Source organism: Danio aesculapii, chromosome 10, assembly GCF_903798145.1.
Source record: "Danio aesculapii chromosome 10, fDanAes4.1, whole genome shotgun sequence".
In the NCBI taxonomy this organism is placed as follows: Eukaryota; Metazoa; Chordata; class Actinopteri; order Cypriniformes; family Danionidae; genus Danio; species Danio aesculapii.
The window spans coordinates 14,699,562-14,715,376 of record NC_079444.1 but is presented as its reverse complement, the minus strand read 5'-3'; the positions used below and the strand labels follow the sequence as shown (position 1 = coordinate 14,715,376).

Genomic DNA, 15,815 nt, shown 5'->3' with positions numbered 1-15,815 from the left:
GTAAACAGCGCTCTAGGATTGTTTTTAACCGTAGATGGCACTCTAGGATCGTTTTTAACCGTAGTTTGCAGTTTAGGTTTGTTTTTAACAGCAGATGGCGCTCTAAGCTAGTTTTTAACAGCAGACAGTGCTCTAAGCTAGTATTTAAACAGCAGACGGCACTCTAGACTAGTTTTTAACAGCAGATGGTGCTCTAGGATTGTTTTTAACAGCAGATGGCACTCTATGATCATTTTTAACAGCAGATGACGATTGAGCCTCGTCTTTAACCGCACACTCAAATGCTCATGAGTAAGAGCGCATGTGTTCGACTGAGTAATGCAAGTTGATTTTGTTCCAAATCAATGAAAACAAAGCTCACTGTGAACACTCTTGTAAACCTTTCTGAAATGTATTAATGATTATTTTACATTCAAGTGGTATATGTAAGAAAGTGGATGGAAGCAGAGTACAGCTGTTTGTAAAGCAAACAGCGACCTCTGCTGGTAAAAACTAAGCTCAAAACTGATTCAAGACAAAACTGAATTTTTTGAAAATCTCAGAATCCATGTAGAATTTAATTCTCTAGTAAATCATGGCAGCTCTAGTTAACCCAGGGTTTGGGACTGTATAGTGTTAAACCTCAGCATGTAAATAAACAAGATTAAATCAATATTGTAAATTATAAATTAGGATTCTGTTCATCCAGGATTAGGTTGACCCTGGGTTAACTATTTGAAGTGTAAAAACTCCTACTATATTATTTGAACTTGACACGTTTAATGACTGCACTCATCTACTACCTACAACAGCCCTATTAATCCACTCACTTAAGTTTCCATGTTCATTTGTCTTCACACAGTACAGTACATTTAAAACATCTGTATTGGAATGTAATGCAGACAGCAGACCCACCAGTAGTCTGTCTGAAGAGCCTGTCAGACGGCCGTAGTAATGAACTCTACTGCTCAGCACTGCAGCTTCAGCTGACACTCTCTCCTGAACATCTTCCCCTACTATATTTCTGGGCTCCACGTGGAACGGCCTGAAAGAAACAGCAATCAGCACTCACATTAATACTTCTTCATAATTTACATGAACGCAATATCACACAACAATAAAGGGATGCAGACAGAAACATGAATAACAGCATTGTGAGAAAGTTTCAATTTTGTAAAGATCATTTTATGTAGTAATATTTAATGCTGTGGCTGTAATCATCAGTTTTTGAAAAGTGTTTTATATTTCAATAATAGTTATTTTATATTTCTACATTCTTAATCAAACATTTGCCATAAAGTTAAAGACACTATATTAAAGTAAGAACACTATAAATTGAGAAATATGATTACATATGAATGAGTCTTTCCATTCCATGTGGTAAATGTATATAAATTATTAACTGACTGAATTTACTGAAAAGTTACTATCATGATATACACTCACGGGTCACTTTATTACATACACCTTACTAGCACCGGGTTGGACCCCCTTTTGCCTTCAGAACAGCCTTAATCCTTCATGGCATAGATTCAACAAGATACTGGAAATATTTCTCAGAGATTTTGGTCCCTATTGACATGATAGCATCACGCAGTTGCTGCAGATTTGTTGACTACAAGCCATTTGAGTACAGTGAACTCATTGTCATGTTCAAGAAACCAGTCTGAGATGATTCACGCTTTATGACATGGTGCGTTATCCTGCTGGAAGTAGCCATCAGAAGATGGGTGCACTGTGGTCATAAAGGGATGGACATGGTGAGCAATAATACTCAGGTAGGCTGTGGCGTTGACACAATGCTCAATTGGTACTAATGAGCCCAAAGTGTGCCAAGAAAATATCCCTCCACCATTACATCCCCATCAGCCTGAACCGTTGCTACAAGGCACGATGGATTCATGGTTTCATGTTGTTGATGCCAAATTCTGACCCAACCATCTTAATGTCACAGCAGAAATCGAGACTCATCAGACCAGGTAACGTTTTTCCAATCTTCTATCATCTTATTTTGGTGAGCCTGTGCCAATTGAAGCCTCAGTTTCCTGTTCTTAGCTGACAGGAGTGGCAACCAGTGGGGTCTTCAGCTGCTGTAGCCCATCCGCTGCCATGTTATTGGCTGATTAGAAATGTTTCAACTAGAAGTTGAACTGGTGTACCTAATAAAGTGGCCGTTGAGTGTATATTGTTATCAGGATATGAGATTTTTGGTAAATCACCCAGCTCTACTCATAAACATCACTCTGTAGTTCTTCACATCACATTTGGTGGCTTCAGATCAGAACAAGGCTGGAAAACACCTCTACCTGTTTAGTGCAGAGATCCCAAATTCAGTTATAAGTTAAACTCCAACCCTACTAAAAAGACAGTTCGATCAAAATTTTTTAACTTACCAAGAAAATTTTCACAACATGCACATTAAATTGACAAAAGACACATTTAAACAGGCCTTATGCCTCTTTGGGGTGGCATTGAATACATTTATAAATCAACCTCAAGGGGTTCTAAAATTGTACAACCTTCTTTTTTATGTGAAGAATGTTGGAACCTGGAAGCATTTAACATCTATCGTTTAGAATAAAAATTATAGCAGTAAATGGCTACTAATGTTTCCAAAATCCTCTAAATAACTTCCAAACAGAAGTAAGTGGAGGGGGAATAAATGATGACAAAATTGCAATTTTTGGGTGAACTGTCTCTTTAAGATATTCAGAAACATTTGCTAATTTCAGACAGGGCTGGAGCTGAACTCTGCAAGATTGCATTAGAGTATTCTGCAATGCTGTGCACATGACGATAATGGTGTATAATCCAAAAATATGGCCTTAAGCAGCACTGCTTGTGTTTTTGTTTTGAAGCACACCACACGTGACAACACATTTTAGACAGTAATTGTGAAATACCAGACAGACTTCATTCAATCCTGCCAGTGATGCTAATTATTCCTGGAAGGAAACCAGTGACGATGTCAATAAAAAGCTGAGCGTTTACAGCAGGGTTCGACAAAGCACACATTTTTGATGCTTCAGAAATCCTTCTGATATGGCAAGAAAGATTTCTTATTATTCTCAAGAGTAAAAAAAAAACATTTTTATGAAAGATGAATAAATACTGTAATAAATGTAATGTTCATGTTAGTAAAATACATGAACTAATGGAACAGTATTGTAAAGTGTTAGGATGCACTAAAAGGTAAGACTGAAAGTAAAGACATTTTACCCCTAACATAAATATATGTTTCAGACAAAAGCTGATCCTTACAACAAAGAAAGTATTGCTGTTTCTACCAAAATTTGGACTGTTTTTTACATTTCTAGTGGATCAGACATTATCAGATTTGTAACCATAAATAATTGCAACAAAATAATGTTTGCATTGGTATTTGCCTCAAAAAAAGAAAATCCACAATAGTTTACTGTGACTTTACAAAATATGGAAAGGACTAAGTGACTGATTACATCAGACAGACTCTGTGAATGTCTGAAGGATCATGCGATACTCTAATTTACTGATTACTTTAAAGTAATTTTATATTTACAGTTGAAGTCAAACTATGAGAATTTTAATTAGTTTAATTATATCCCAATTGTTGCTTAAATGAACAGAAGATTGTAAACACAATTGTAAACATAAAATTTTGAATAACTAATTTCTAATAACTAATTTATATAGTCTTTGCCATTGTGAAGGTAGATAACATTTTTCTTCTTATTTTTTTAAGATTTAGCTTAAAGATGGTGACTCAGTGGTTAGCACTGTCGCCTCACAGCAAGAAGGTCATTCTTGCCAGTTGGCATTTCCGTGTAGAGTTTGAATGTTCTACCCGTGTTGGTTTACTCCAGGTGCTCCGTTTTTTCTCCACAGTCCAAAGACATGCGCTATAGGTGAATTCAATAAACTAAATTGTCCGTAGTGTATGAGTGTGTGTAAATGGGTGTGTATAAGTGTTTGCCAGCACTGGGTTACAGCTGGAAGGGCAGATAAAAGATAGGATGGAATAGTTGGTGGTTTGTTACGCTGTGGCGACCTCTGAAATAGAGACTAAGCTGAAGGAAAATTATTTATATTTATATATATATATATATATATATATATATATATATATATATATATATATATATATATATATATATATATAATTATTACATGATTACGTCAAATAGTACCTTCTCTGTTTGGGGTCCAGTGAATCAGTGTAATAATCTCCAGGTGGGACTGACCCCAGTAACGGTTTGCTGTCCTCATCCATGATACTATGCTCAAGTTAAACCCTCATCACCTGTACAGATGGACAAACACACAAGAAAATCAAACAGATTAATATGAAAGAGGGAGAATGAAACAGAAAAGGCCAAAATCCTATAGAAAAGGCAGACATGCATGTCTGAAAAGACACAGCAAACCCTGGACAGAAAACTTTTTGGATAAGTTCAATCCTCATGACAGACATGTCACACACAGACTCTAATGCGTCTCTTCACATTACAGAACACACAGTATGAAACACTACAGAGATTCCTGTCCTGTGAGTAATGTGAAAACATCCAGACACGTGCACTCCAGGTTGAAGAGGCTGTTTTCACAAGCACTCATTTATGCGAAAAAAATAATTCATTAATTACTATAAACACTGTAAGGTTTTTTTTTCTCTCAGACATAAAGGACAGCGTGATACAAAATAAGTGCAATGTAAATAATCCTTCCTCAAGTGCTTCCCACAAGGAAAGTTTGAAGGAGATTTTTGGCAGCTAAAATCATCTTAGACATGAATTAGTTTTTATGTATATATATATATATATATATATATATATATATATATATATATTTTTTTTTTTTTAATGTATAACATCTGTTGTTTACTATAATATGGATATATGAAAGAATATGGTGATGTATTTTTCTTTCTAGACCTGGATGTTTTTGGTTTATGAATGTTTTTAAAGTTACATCAAACTCTAAAAATAGATAACACTGAAAACATTCAACTGCGAACAACTATAAGCAACCATGTGAAAAGTAGTTTTTCTAGTCAAAATGTAAATCCCAAAAAAAACACCCAGGAAGCAAACCTCTGGAATTTTGCCATTCAATTGTGCTACTTACAGTTGCTGTAAAGAAAAGCCTGAAAATGAGCAGCTTGTTTTTGCTACAGACATACCAGAAATATAACCAAATTGTTGACTATGAAACACTAAATATACACAGTATACACACACAGATGCATTAAATTATTAAAAATATTTATAGGCAAGGCAAGGCATATATAAATCAAATACCATGATGTAGCATTTAGTGTTACAACTGTTATGACAATTCACTTGCATTAAAATGGTTTAATTGATTATATTAATGTAAACGGTTCAAGTTTCATTCAATATTTCTATTCATATTTAAATCCCTTTTTTTAAAAAAACGTTTGTCTTGGTTTGTTTTATCCAAACATGTATAATTAGAAATTGTATCAATTAGAGAAGTGTTACAAAAGCAAGTGATTTATCTAAAGCAATTCAAAATAGAGCAATTAAAGCAGGTACAACAATAAATCTGATTGTAAAAAAATATATAAAAACATAAAAAACACTTTCAAGAAATTCATTTTTACCAAAACAAATAAACATGATCTGCATAAAGTACTCAGCTCACAGAAACAAGTAAAGCTATTCAGAAATAAATAATCTAATCAGCACTAAATCCTGATTAACAGAAAAAAGTTAACACAAAATAAGGAGATTATGCTTCCTGTGTTTAGGGTCTTGACAAACAAAACGTGGTTTATGAAGAGAGCATTGGTACACGTTATTATTTTACTTCTGCATACAGTAGCAATTCATGGTTTGAAATGACCAGCTCAGCAACATCATCTCTGCTGTTTGAAGACACTTCTGAAAGTCATATGACATCAGGTGTCATTATACGAGCCCTGCAGTTGCTATGGAAAATACACTTTCATTTCAATAAAACAGGTTCATAATACTCTATTGAAGTCAAAAAAGCTAATTTGTGTCCAACACACGTTACAAATGAAACTACAGTACAAACGTGAACGTGTGTGGGCATCTTTTTAAGCCTTGTTAAATATACATGTATTCTTATCATAACTATAAAACCAGAACTGATACTTTATGACACCGTTTCTGATCAAATAATATATTAACTCGTTTCACAAGAACGTAACGTACTTTAATGTTGAACGTAAGCTCGTCATAACAGGAAATATGAATGATAAACTTACCAAAGCCAGACATAAACCGACAATCTGCTGAGACAAACAAGTGTTTTGAAAAAGGAAACAGAGTATTTAAACGGCACATGCCTGTCAGATGTCGCATGGGAACAGTAGTTACATTTCACAGGCGAACAGCGCATGTGGAAGGTACGAAAGCGCTCCGACAACTACATTACCCACAATTCAAGAGCGGGCGGGTTTTACGCTAGAAGTCCATTCGCTGTGGAAGCTGTTCTGAGAACAGTTTATCTTGATCAAACGCATAGCCCTAAAAACCTAGCAAGAAAGCCTTTTTGCTATTTTATTAGTATTATTGAGTTAAATACAATTAACATCATTTATATTAGATATACGTTTCATTTAATTTGTTTTCATATAGATTATATTTTTCCTGGTTCGGACCTCATTTGCGCTGATGCATTGGTTGAAAACATTTTCATTTAAAGCGTAATTTTTCTTTTTATGTGGGATGTTGACTAAAATAAATACACAACTTACTGTGGGGAATTTATAAATAACAATATTTTTAACATGACATTATTTTGAAACATTGCGTTTCATATCTAAGTATATAAACATTGCTAAGTTACGTAGTATGCTATCCATCTCAGATGCAGAAAAGCTAGTCCATGCTTTTATGACTTCTAGGCTGGACTACTGTAATGCTCCGTTTTCTAGCTGCCCAGCATCCTCTATTAACAAACTTCAATTAGTACAAAATGCAGCTGCCAGAGTTCTTACCAGGTCTAGAAAATTTGATCACATCACCCCAATTTTATCCTCCTTACACTGGCTGAATTCATATTGAATTTAAAATATTGCTTCTTACATATAAAGCTTTAAATAATCTAGCTCCTGTTTATCTAACCAACCTTGTCTCACTACAATCCAACTCGCTCTTTAAGATCTCAAAACTCAGGGCTTCTGATAGTACCTAGAATAGCTAAGTCGAGTAAAGGAGGTCGAGCCTTCTCATTTATAGCTCTTAAACTCTGAAATAGCCTTCCTGATAACATCCGAGGCTCAGACACACTCTCCCAATTCAAAACTAGAATAAAGACCTATCTGTTCAGTAAAGCATACACTTAGTGCACCACTTAGAGGGTTTCCACACAGGTTCTGCATCTTGTTTATATACACTATGAACAGCAGCTACGCTAATTATTCTCTTTATTCTCCATTTTCACGTGGGGATACTCTTCCCGAGGCTCTTAGACTATGCAGAGTCACTGATTCGATCCAAGACCAACGACGAGATAATCCCAAGGTTTCCATATCCTGGACCAGGCCGTATCCTGAGCAGCTACTGTGGTGGTCATGGAGGAGTGGAGAACATGAGACTGATTCCTGTGACGCTCCAGGGACAGGCGAGTCTTCTCTGAGGCCAGCTTCCAGCCTCCGCAGCTGAGACTGCAGCTCTGCACAAGACATTTGGCCAGCGAAGAAATTAAAATGGTCGTGCCCAACTGAGTTTGGTTTCTCTCAAGGTTTTTTTTTTTTTTTCCCTTCTTCACTTTCGCCAATTAGTGAAGTTTTTCCCCCTCTCCGCTGTCGCCACTGGCTTGCATGGTTTGGGATTTGTAGAGCTGCGCATTGTTGGATTTGCTCTTCAGTGTTTGGACTGTCAGTAGTGATTTTTAAACCACACTGAACTGAGCTAAACTGAACTGAATTTAAACACTAAAAACTAAACTACACTGTTCCAATTTACAATGACCTTTTATGTGACGCTGCTTTGACACAATCTAAATTGTGTAAGCGCTATACAAATAAAGGTGAATTAAATTGAATATCCTCACTAGCTGTTTTTCGTTTGAGAAGCACCCAATACGAGTTCAATCTTTTATCGATTGTCGAGATTTTTTAAAAATGAATTATAGGTTTACACGCATTGTGCACAGAAAACTAAATTAATTCCCAAAGTTAACCATTAAACAGCCAAGAGTTGAAAAATGAACAGTAGATATAGAATCTAAGCTATGGAAAAACTATTTAGTTTATAGTTTGGTAAAATAAAAACGTGTCTATATTTTGTAATAATCCTTATTTATACCGCAAAACTGTCAACATATTCTGTAATATATATATTTTTTAAATGTTATAAATGTGAATGCAACTTTTACTTAAAGTTGTAAAGGTTAAGAAGTGCATAATTCAAGGCTTACTCTTTAAGTGAACTTACACCAATGAGTTTTTGTTCTCCAGTTGTTTTAGTTTCTCTTTTATAGCAATTTCATATTCTTTTGTTTTTCCTTAAATGTCTAGAAAAAGGACTAAAACTCACACCTTGAGGGAACAAATAAGCATACAGAAACACCAGTATCCATCTTTATTTTGAGCCACTTCAGCTAGTGAGGAAGCACCGCTCCATTACAGTCAGTCACTGCATCTTGACTGAATTTTATCAACATTTTGACTTTAAAATTAAAGAGATGTCTGTTAAACAATGACATTAGCTACCTTTCTCTGGCAAGGTACATAAGCAAAAGAACTTTCTTGTCCTATACTCTGGCTTTAAGACGGAAAAATAACCAACAAACCGTCACATTTAACAACAGAACTGATTAACGGGTATAACTGTAGGAAACACCTTTAGGCCAAAGCTTACAAAACTCAATACACTCCTAGCAGAGTGTTAAAATGTGATTGTTAAACCCACCCACTACTGCAGTTGTGCTCTAGTAAAACAAATCCACTAATTCAGTTGTGCTCCAGTCAAAACGAGTGATACCAAAAAGATGATCAAATCAAACTGCTAAAAGGTATTAGTCTTGATTATGGTCCTTGAGATCAAACCTACAGCATTCAATGTGACTAAATATAACAGCTGTATCCTAATGCTACCTTAGTCATTCAACACTAACAAATATACTGAAATGGTAATAAAAGAAACTTGCACAAATAAAATAAAAACAATAAATATAACAAAAGGTGTGAGCATTTATTCCCATTCCTCATCGTCTGCAGCAGTTGCTGCGCTCGGGGCAGAGGTTTGTGATGGTGGCGGCTCATTGCTCTTGAAGGATCCTCCCTACAAATAAGACCATTCAGACACTCCGTTTATCACAGCATTCAAAAACTCAACTTTAAGAAAGTTCATCCAAAGGTAATAGCTGCTTTTTAGTTCTTTCATCCTCAGGCCATCCAGGATGTAGGGGACTTTCTTCAGTAATAAAGATGTTTAGCCAGAACTGTTGTCTTCTGATAAACTATTCCCCCCAGCAGTCTCCCCCAACGGCCCGCACTCATTGTATTCGAGCCAAAGCACGCTTACGTCATTGATGATGCACTGTTCAGTAAGAAGCACTCACTCAGCACAGTGGAGATTTTTTTATATCGTTTTAGTCGTTTGATGCAGTGACACGCAAATATTTTGCCAAACAGATCAGCCACTTTTGATGCTCGTAAACAATCATAAAGTCCTTGTGCTGCAGGTTTTAGGAGGTTTGCTAAAGGTGCAGCTGTCATGCAGTGAGGGGTTTGCGTCTTTAATAATCTACGACAGTTTGCGCTGATTAAACAGCAAGAATGATTAATAAATCCATATGAAACAGTCCCTTAAAAAGCCACGTCTCATCTTCAGTTGAGCTAAGCCGCACTTTGAGCCCAAGTGAAATTATGGAACGGGTACTAAGACCCAACAGGAGGCAGTTTGGGAGCCATATTGTAGAGAGAAAAAAAAAAAAAAAGTAAAGCAGACACTGAACTTAGATTTGCTTGTCAATAAGGCAATCATTTTTTTAAATATATTCTGACCAAAATGTCAACTTCCATTTTCCTAGTCTAATTTTAAAGGGCAGGCATTAGGATTTGTATTTGCTGTAGATGGTCATTACGGACTAATATTAACTCAAAGATGTTTGAACGCCAAAACTAATGCCCTCAAAAAGTTGGTCAATTTCAAACTACCGGAATTAACTCAAACACAACTTTGTTTTTTTTTTTTTTTTTTTAATTTTTTTTAATTTTTTTTTTTTTTTTTTAGTTTAACTCTGTTTTTATTGAAATATGTTAGTCAGAGAGCCACAGCATCAGATACACAGAATCAGTAGACATCAACTGATCCAATGTGGTGGTAAAATACAATTTTGCTCACTTTTTCTTTCTCTCTGAATAAAATATAGTTACATATTCATGCATTAAGGAAAAAAACAAAACAAAAAAACAACAACAACAACAGTGCCGAGAATATATAAATACAAATACTCAAAGGGTACAGCAGTAGAAAATAAAATAATAATAAAATATATATATAAAAAAAAAAAAAAAAAAAAAAAAAAAAAAACACACTCTCCACTCATAACCAAACCAGGGGTAGGGAAGATAAGTCAGCTATATACTTGCATACAAATACACATACATATATACATGTTTATTTATTTATTATTTTTATTTTTAAAGTGTAAGAGGAATGGTTGCCAGATAGTGTCAAATTTTTCAGTATCACCGCAAACTGTATATCTAATCTTTTCTATTTGCATAGACTGCATCAGATCATGCATCCAATGTATGTAACTGGGTGGGGAAGGATTTTTCCAGTTTAGTGTTATAAGCCTTTTAGCAATTATTAAACAAAAAGCAAGTGCATTTGATTGTGTAGATGACAAAGAAACATTTGTAGGGTTAAGTCCAAATAATGCTACTAGGGGGCATGGCTCAATATCTAAAAGAAAGCATTCAGAAATTGATTTAAAAATTGATGCCCAAAAAGTGCTTAGCGCTGGACAAAGCCAGAAAGTATGAAGAAGAGTGGCTGGAGCTTGTCGACACCGATCACAAATTGGATCAAAACCAGGGTTGATTTTAGATATTTTTGCCTTAGTCCAATATACTCTATGCAATAATTTGAATTGTATAAGGGAATGACGAGCACAAATAGAAGAGGTTTGTACACGAGACAGAGCCTTGGACCATTCCTCGTCTGTGAAAACATGATTAAGATCTGATTCCCAGCTCTGCTTTATTTTTAAAAAGGATGAGGAATCTAACTGTCTAATAAATGAAAAAATTGTTTTATAAATTTTAGAGACTGCACCTTTACAAATTTTTGTATCTAAAACCTGATCGATTTCTTGTTTGGGAGGTGCAAGGGGAAAATGGGAAAAAGTATTTCGTATAAATTCACGTGTCTGAAGATATCGAAAAAAATGAGTTTTGGGAAGGTTAAATTTTTCTGATAAATAAGAAAATGTAACAAATGTATCATCACAAAAAAGGTCATTAATGCTTACAATGCCTTTTCTAAACCATGATACAAAAGATTGGTCTGAGATAGAGGGCAGGAAAGAAGGGTTTTTATATATGGGAGACAAACTAGACATTGTTTGAAAGCCAAAATGTTTTCTAAATTGTGACCAAATTCGAAGACTATTAAGTACTATAGGGTTAGAGGAATAGTTTGAAGTCTTTAATGGTAATGAAGAGCATAGTAACGCATGCAAAGACACTTGGGTGCAAGAATCGCATTCCATTTCAACCCATGCTGGGACCCAGTGGCAGAGTCCGTAGTGTGACTGGCTCCAATATAAAATACTGTGGATGTTAGTCGCCCAATAGTAGACTAAGAAATAAGGAAGTGCCAAACCACCTAACTTTTTGGGTTGTTGAAGAAATGATTTCTGTATTCTTATTGGGCCACCGTTCCAAATAAAATCCGAAATTACTTGATCCAAGGACTTAAAAAATGACTTTCGTATGAAAATTGGAATACTTTGAAAGAGGAAAAGAAATTTAGGGAGAATATTCATTTTTATTGTGTTTATTCTGCCTACAAGAGAAAGTGGGAGAATTTTCCATTTAGCTAGATCTTGTTTTGTTTTCTCTAATATTACAACAAAATTATGTTTAAAAAGATCAGTATATTTTCGTGTTATTGTTATTCCCAAATATCGAAAATTTTCTGAAGCTAATTTAAATGGCAATATTGACACTGGAAAGGATCTTGGAGCAGGATTTAAAAGAAAAAACTCACTCTTATGAAGATTTAACTTATAACCAGAGACGTCGCTGAACTGTCTCAAAAGTTCCAGAACATACGGGAGACGAGTTTCTGGGTCTGAAATATACAATACCACATCATCAGCATAAAGAGAAATTTTCTGTTCTTTTCCGGCCCTGAAAATACCAGCAATCTCAGGATTATTGCGAAAGCAAATTGCGAGAGGCTCTATAGCTAAAGCAAATAAAATAGGGGAAAGTGGGCAACCTTGTCTGGTGCCACGGTGAAGAGGAAAATAATCAGAACTATTGCTGTTTGTTTTCACAGACGCCAAGGGAGAAGAGTATAGGAGTCTTACCCAAGAAACAAATTTGTCACCAAACCCAAATTTTTTTAATGTGTAGAATAGATAGTCCCACTCGACGCGGTCGAAAGCTTTCTCCGCATCGAGTAAGACTAAGGCCTCAGGTACAGAGGAGTCAGATGAGGTGTAAATTATGTTCATCAATCTCCTCAGGTTAAAAAAGGCCTGCCTGTTCTTAATAAAGCCGGTTTGGTCAGGGTGTATGATATCTTGGATAACAGTTTCTAATCTAAGAGCAAGAATCTTAGCCAAGATTTTTACATCTACATTAAGAAGAGAGATAGGACGGTAGGACCCACACTCCAATGGATTTTTATCAGGTTTTAAAAGAAGAGAGATTGATGCCTGGCGCAAAGAAGAAGGGAGATTACCATTATTTAAAGAGTCTTCAAAAACAGAGAGAAGCAAAGGTGAAATCTGAGCGGAAAATTTTTTAAAAAACTCTGTGGGAAATCCGTCAGGCCCCGGAGATTTTCCGCTTTGCATTTGTGCAATAGATTTTGAAATTTCATCTAAGCTGATAGGTTCATCCATTTTTGCTTTTAATTCACTACTTATTTGAGGAATATTAAGATTGTCAAAAAATCTACTAATAATGTTAGGGTCTTTAAGGGAGTCTGACTGGTACAATGAAGAGTAAAAAGATTTAAATGTATTATTAATTTCTTGAGGGTCTGAAACAATAATGCCTTCTTGGGTTTGAATTTGGGTGATAAAGTTTTTTGCTGTTTTAAGCCTGAGTTGCAGTGCAAGTGTTTTACCTGGTTTATCACCAAACTCATAAAAAAGGTGTCGTGATTTGAGCAAAAGCTGCTCAGCTTGGGCAGTAGAAAGTTGGTTATATTCAGATTGTAAAAAGATTCTTTCATTGAATAGTGATGTGCTTGGGTGTTGTGCATAAATTTGGTCCAATTTACCAATTTGATCAGAAAGTTTAAAAAGTTTCTTATTACACTCCTTTTTTATATAAGCTGAGTGAGATATTATTTCTCCACGTAAATATGCTTTAAGTGTTTCCCAAAGTAAAGATGAAGAAATCCCATCCGTTGAATTGATTTCAAGAAATGTAGAGATCTTTTCTGAAAGAAACTCAACAAAATGGCTCTTAGATAAAAGTAAAGTATTCATTCTCCAAGTACAAAATGAATAGCTTCCAGGAAGGACCAGTTCAAGAATTACTGGAGCATGATCTGAAACAGTTATAGTGTCATATGAGGAGGAGTTCACTCGAGAAATAAGTTTACTGTCAATGAAAAAATAATCAATACGTGTATAAGTATGGTGCACAGGAGAAAAAAAGGAAAAAACTTTAGAAGTAGGATTTAGGAAGCGCCAAATATCAGTTATTCCACACAATTCTAAAAAAGAATTAATTGTTTTAGAAGACTGAGATTGAAGGGTTGATTTGGGGGATGATCTATCAAGAACTGTGTTTAGAATGCAATTAAAGTCACCTCCCATAATCAGTTGATAAAGATTCAGGTCCGGGAGTTTAGAGAAGAGTGTAGTAAAGAAATCTGGGTTATCCCAATTAGGTGCGTAAACGCTTACTAAAGTAACTTGACTATTATAGAGGATGCCTGGCACCATCACGTATCTGCCGTTGGGATCTGAAATAATATTGGAAGGTTTGAACTGTGTATTCTTATTAATTAAAATGGCAGTGCCTCTTGCTTTATTATTAAAGCCTGAATGGAAAACCTGTCCCACCCATGACCTCTGCAGGCTTTTTTGGCACGAGATTTTAAGGTGGGTTTCCTGTAAAAAACATATATTGGGTTTTAATTTGTTTAGTTTAGAAAAAACCCTCACACTCTTCACTTTATTATTTAAGCCTTTAACGTTCCAACTAATTATATTAACCCTGCCCCGTCTATCTTGGTAGGCATCATTTGACATTAATGTTAAACAATAACTTGATATTTCTCAAATAGTCAAGAGTGTTTGAGTGGAGAGCATAAACAAAATGAGCAGACATAACGAGATCTAAAGGAACCAAAAACAAACAAAAAAACATAAAAAAAACCCGTGTCCCCCCCACGTGACCAGAACTGTCACGGGATGTAGCATCTATAACAAACCTAACTGAAAAGAACATTACAGTCAGGTGAATAAGAAACCAGTAAACAGTTTCAACTTTCAACTTTGGCTGTCATTTCGGCAGCGCTCCGTGAACTGATATATGTATATAGAAATGATTCAATAAACAGTAGACAACGCGTACATGTATCGGACTTAAAATCGCATACGACTATAAAAAGTAAAGTATTTTTAAAGCACAGAAACTGGGTAAATATGCTATGGTATTGCATATTTTATTTATTTTGAGGCTACACTCGTTTTGCAAAGATGTCAGTTCAGTTCTTAATTTTACTTCAGTTCTTGATTCGGACCATTTAACTGTTACGTCGATCAAACCTGATTCGCTGCATTCTTGATGTTAGCAGTGAAGAATTCCATCGCAGCCTGTGGGGTTTGGAAGAAATGCCGCTGCCCCTTGTAATCGACGCGCAGTTTAGCAGGATACAGCATGCCATAGGTTACGCCAGCGCTGCGAAATGAAGCTTTCACATCTTTGAACTCGGCTCGCTGCCTCGCCACTTCAGCAGACATGTCCGGGAAAATGCGAATCGTCGCACCGCTGAATTCCAAAGAGCCTCGTTCACGACTTAGTTTCAGAATGAGTTCTTTGGTTTGATAGTGGTGGAGACGGACGAGCATATGCCTAGGATATGCGTTCGGGTGTGTTTTTTGGCCGGTACGATGAGCGCGGTCAATTTGTAGTGGTCTCTCAAAGGCACTGTCTCCGAAAAGTTCAATAAAAAGTGATATCATGAACGTAACCGGACTTTGACCCTCTAATCCCTCAGGTATTCCAATGATCCTCAGATTTTGCCTCCGGGAGCGGTTTTCTAAATCATCCACTTTGAGTTTAAGGGAGCCGTTTTCTTTTTTCAGTGCGTTGCACAGTGCCTCAATCGCTGTCAAGCGGCCGTCCAAGTCATTAAGTGCGGATTCAATGTCCACAATCTTCTGAGCTTGTAGTGAGAGGGTTGATTGCAGAGTGGACACGGCAGAACGGAGCTCGGATAAGAATTCAGTTCGTAATGTTGACACTTCCGTGCGAATGGTAGTCGTAATTATCTCCTTCAGAGAAGCAGGTGTTAGCTCATCCTCCCTCGGCGAAGCGTTAGCGGCCTGCTCGCCTCCTCTTTCAGCCAACATTTCAGCGATGTTTCGTCCTGACTTTCCCGGTTTTGGCATATTTGCGTATAGATATGATGCAGCGTTGCTTACTTTATAGATTT

At 36.0% G+C, this 15,815-nt stretch overlaps 2 protein-coding genes across 2 annotated transcripts in view; both read right to left on the bottom strand.

The window, feature by feature from the left end:
• slc38a9 (solute carrier family 38 member 9) overlaps positions 1-6,283 on the bottom strand; it is a 46,475-nt gene extending 40,192 nt beyond the window's left edge. The window contains exons 1-3 of the mRNA XM_056466338.1: positions 6,212-6,283; positions 4,146-4,258; positions 895-1,024 (exon numbers count right to left, since the gene is read on the bottom strand). Coding sequence (XP_056322313.1) covers positions 895-1,024; positions 4,146-4,228 — 213 coding nt within the window. The 5' untranslated portion in view covers positions 4,229-4,258; positions 6,212-6,283. The remainder of the gene's footprint in view (positions 1-894; positions 1,025-4,145; positions 4,259-6,211) is intronic.
• A 2,242-nt stretch (positions 6,284-8,525) lies between these two features.
• Positions 8,526-15,815, bottom strand: part of ddx4 (DEAD (Asp-Glu-Ala-Asp) box polypeptide 4) — a 37,072-nt gene continuing 29,782 nt past the window's right edge. Inside the window, exon 24 of the mRNA XM_056466933.1 lies at positions 8,526-9,236. Coding sequence (XP_056322908.1) covers positions 9,147-9,236 — 90 coding nt within the window. The 3' untranslated portion in view covers positions 8,526-9,146. The remainder of the gene's footprint in view (positions 9,237-15,815) is intronic.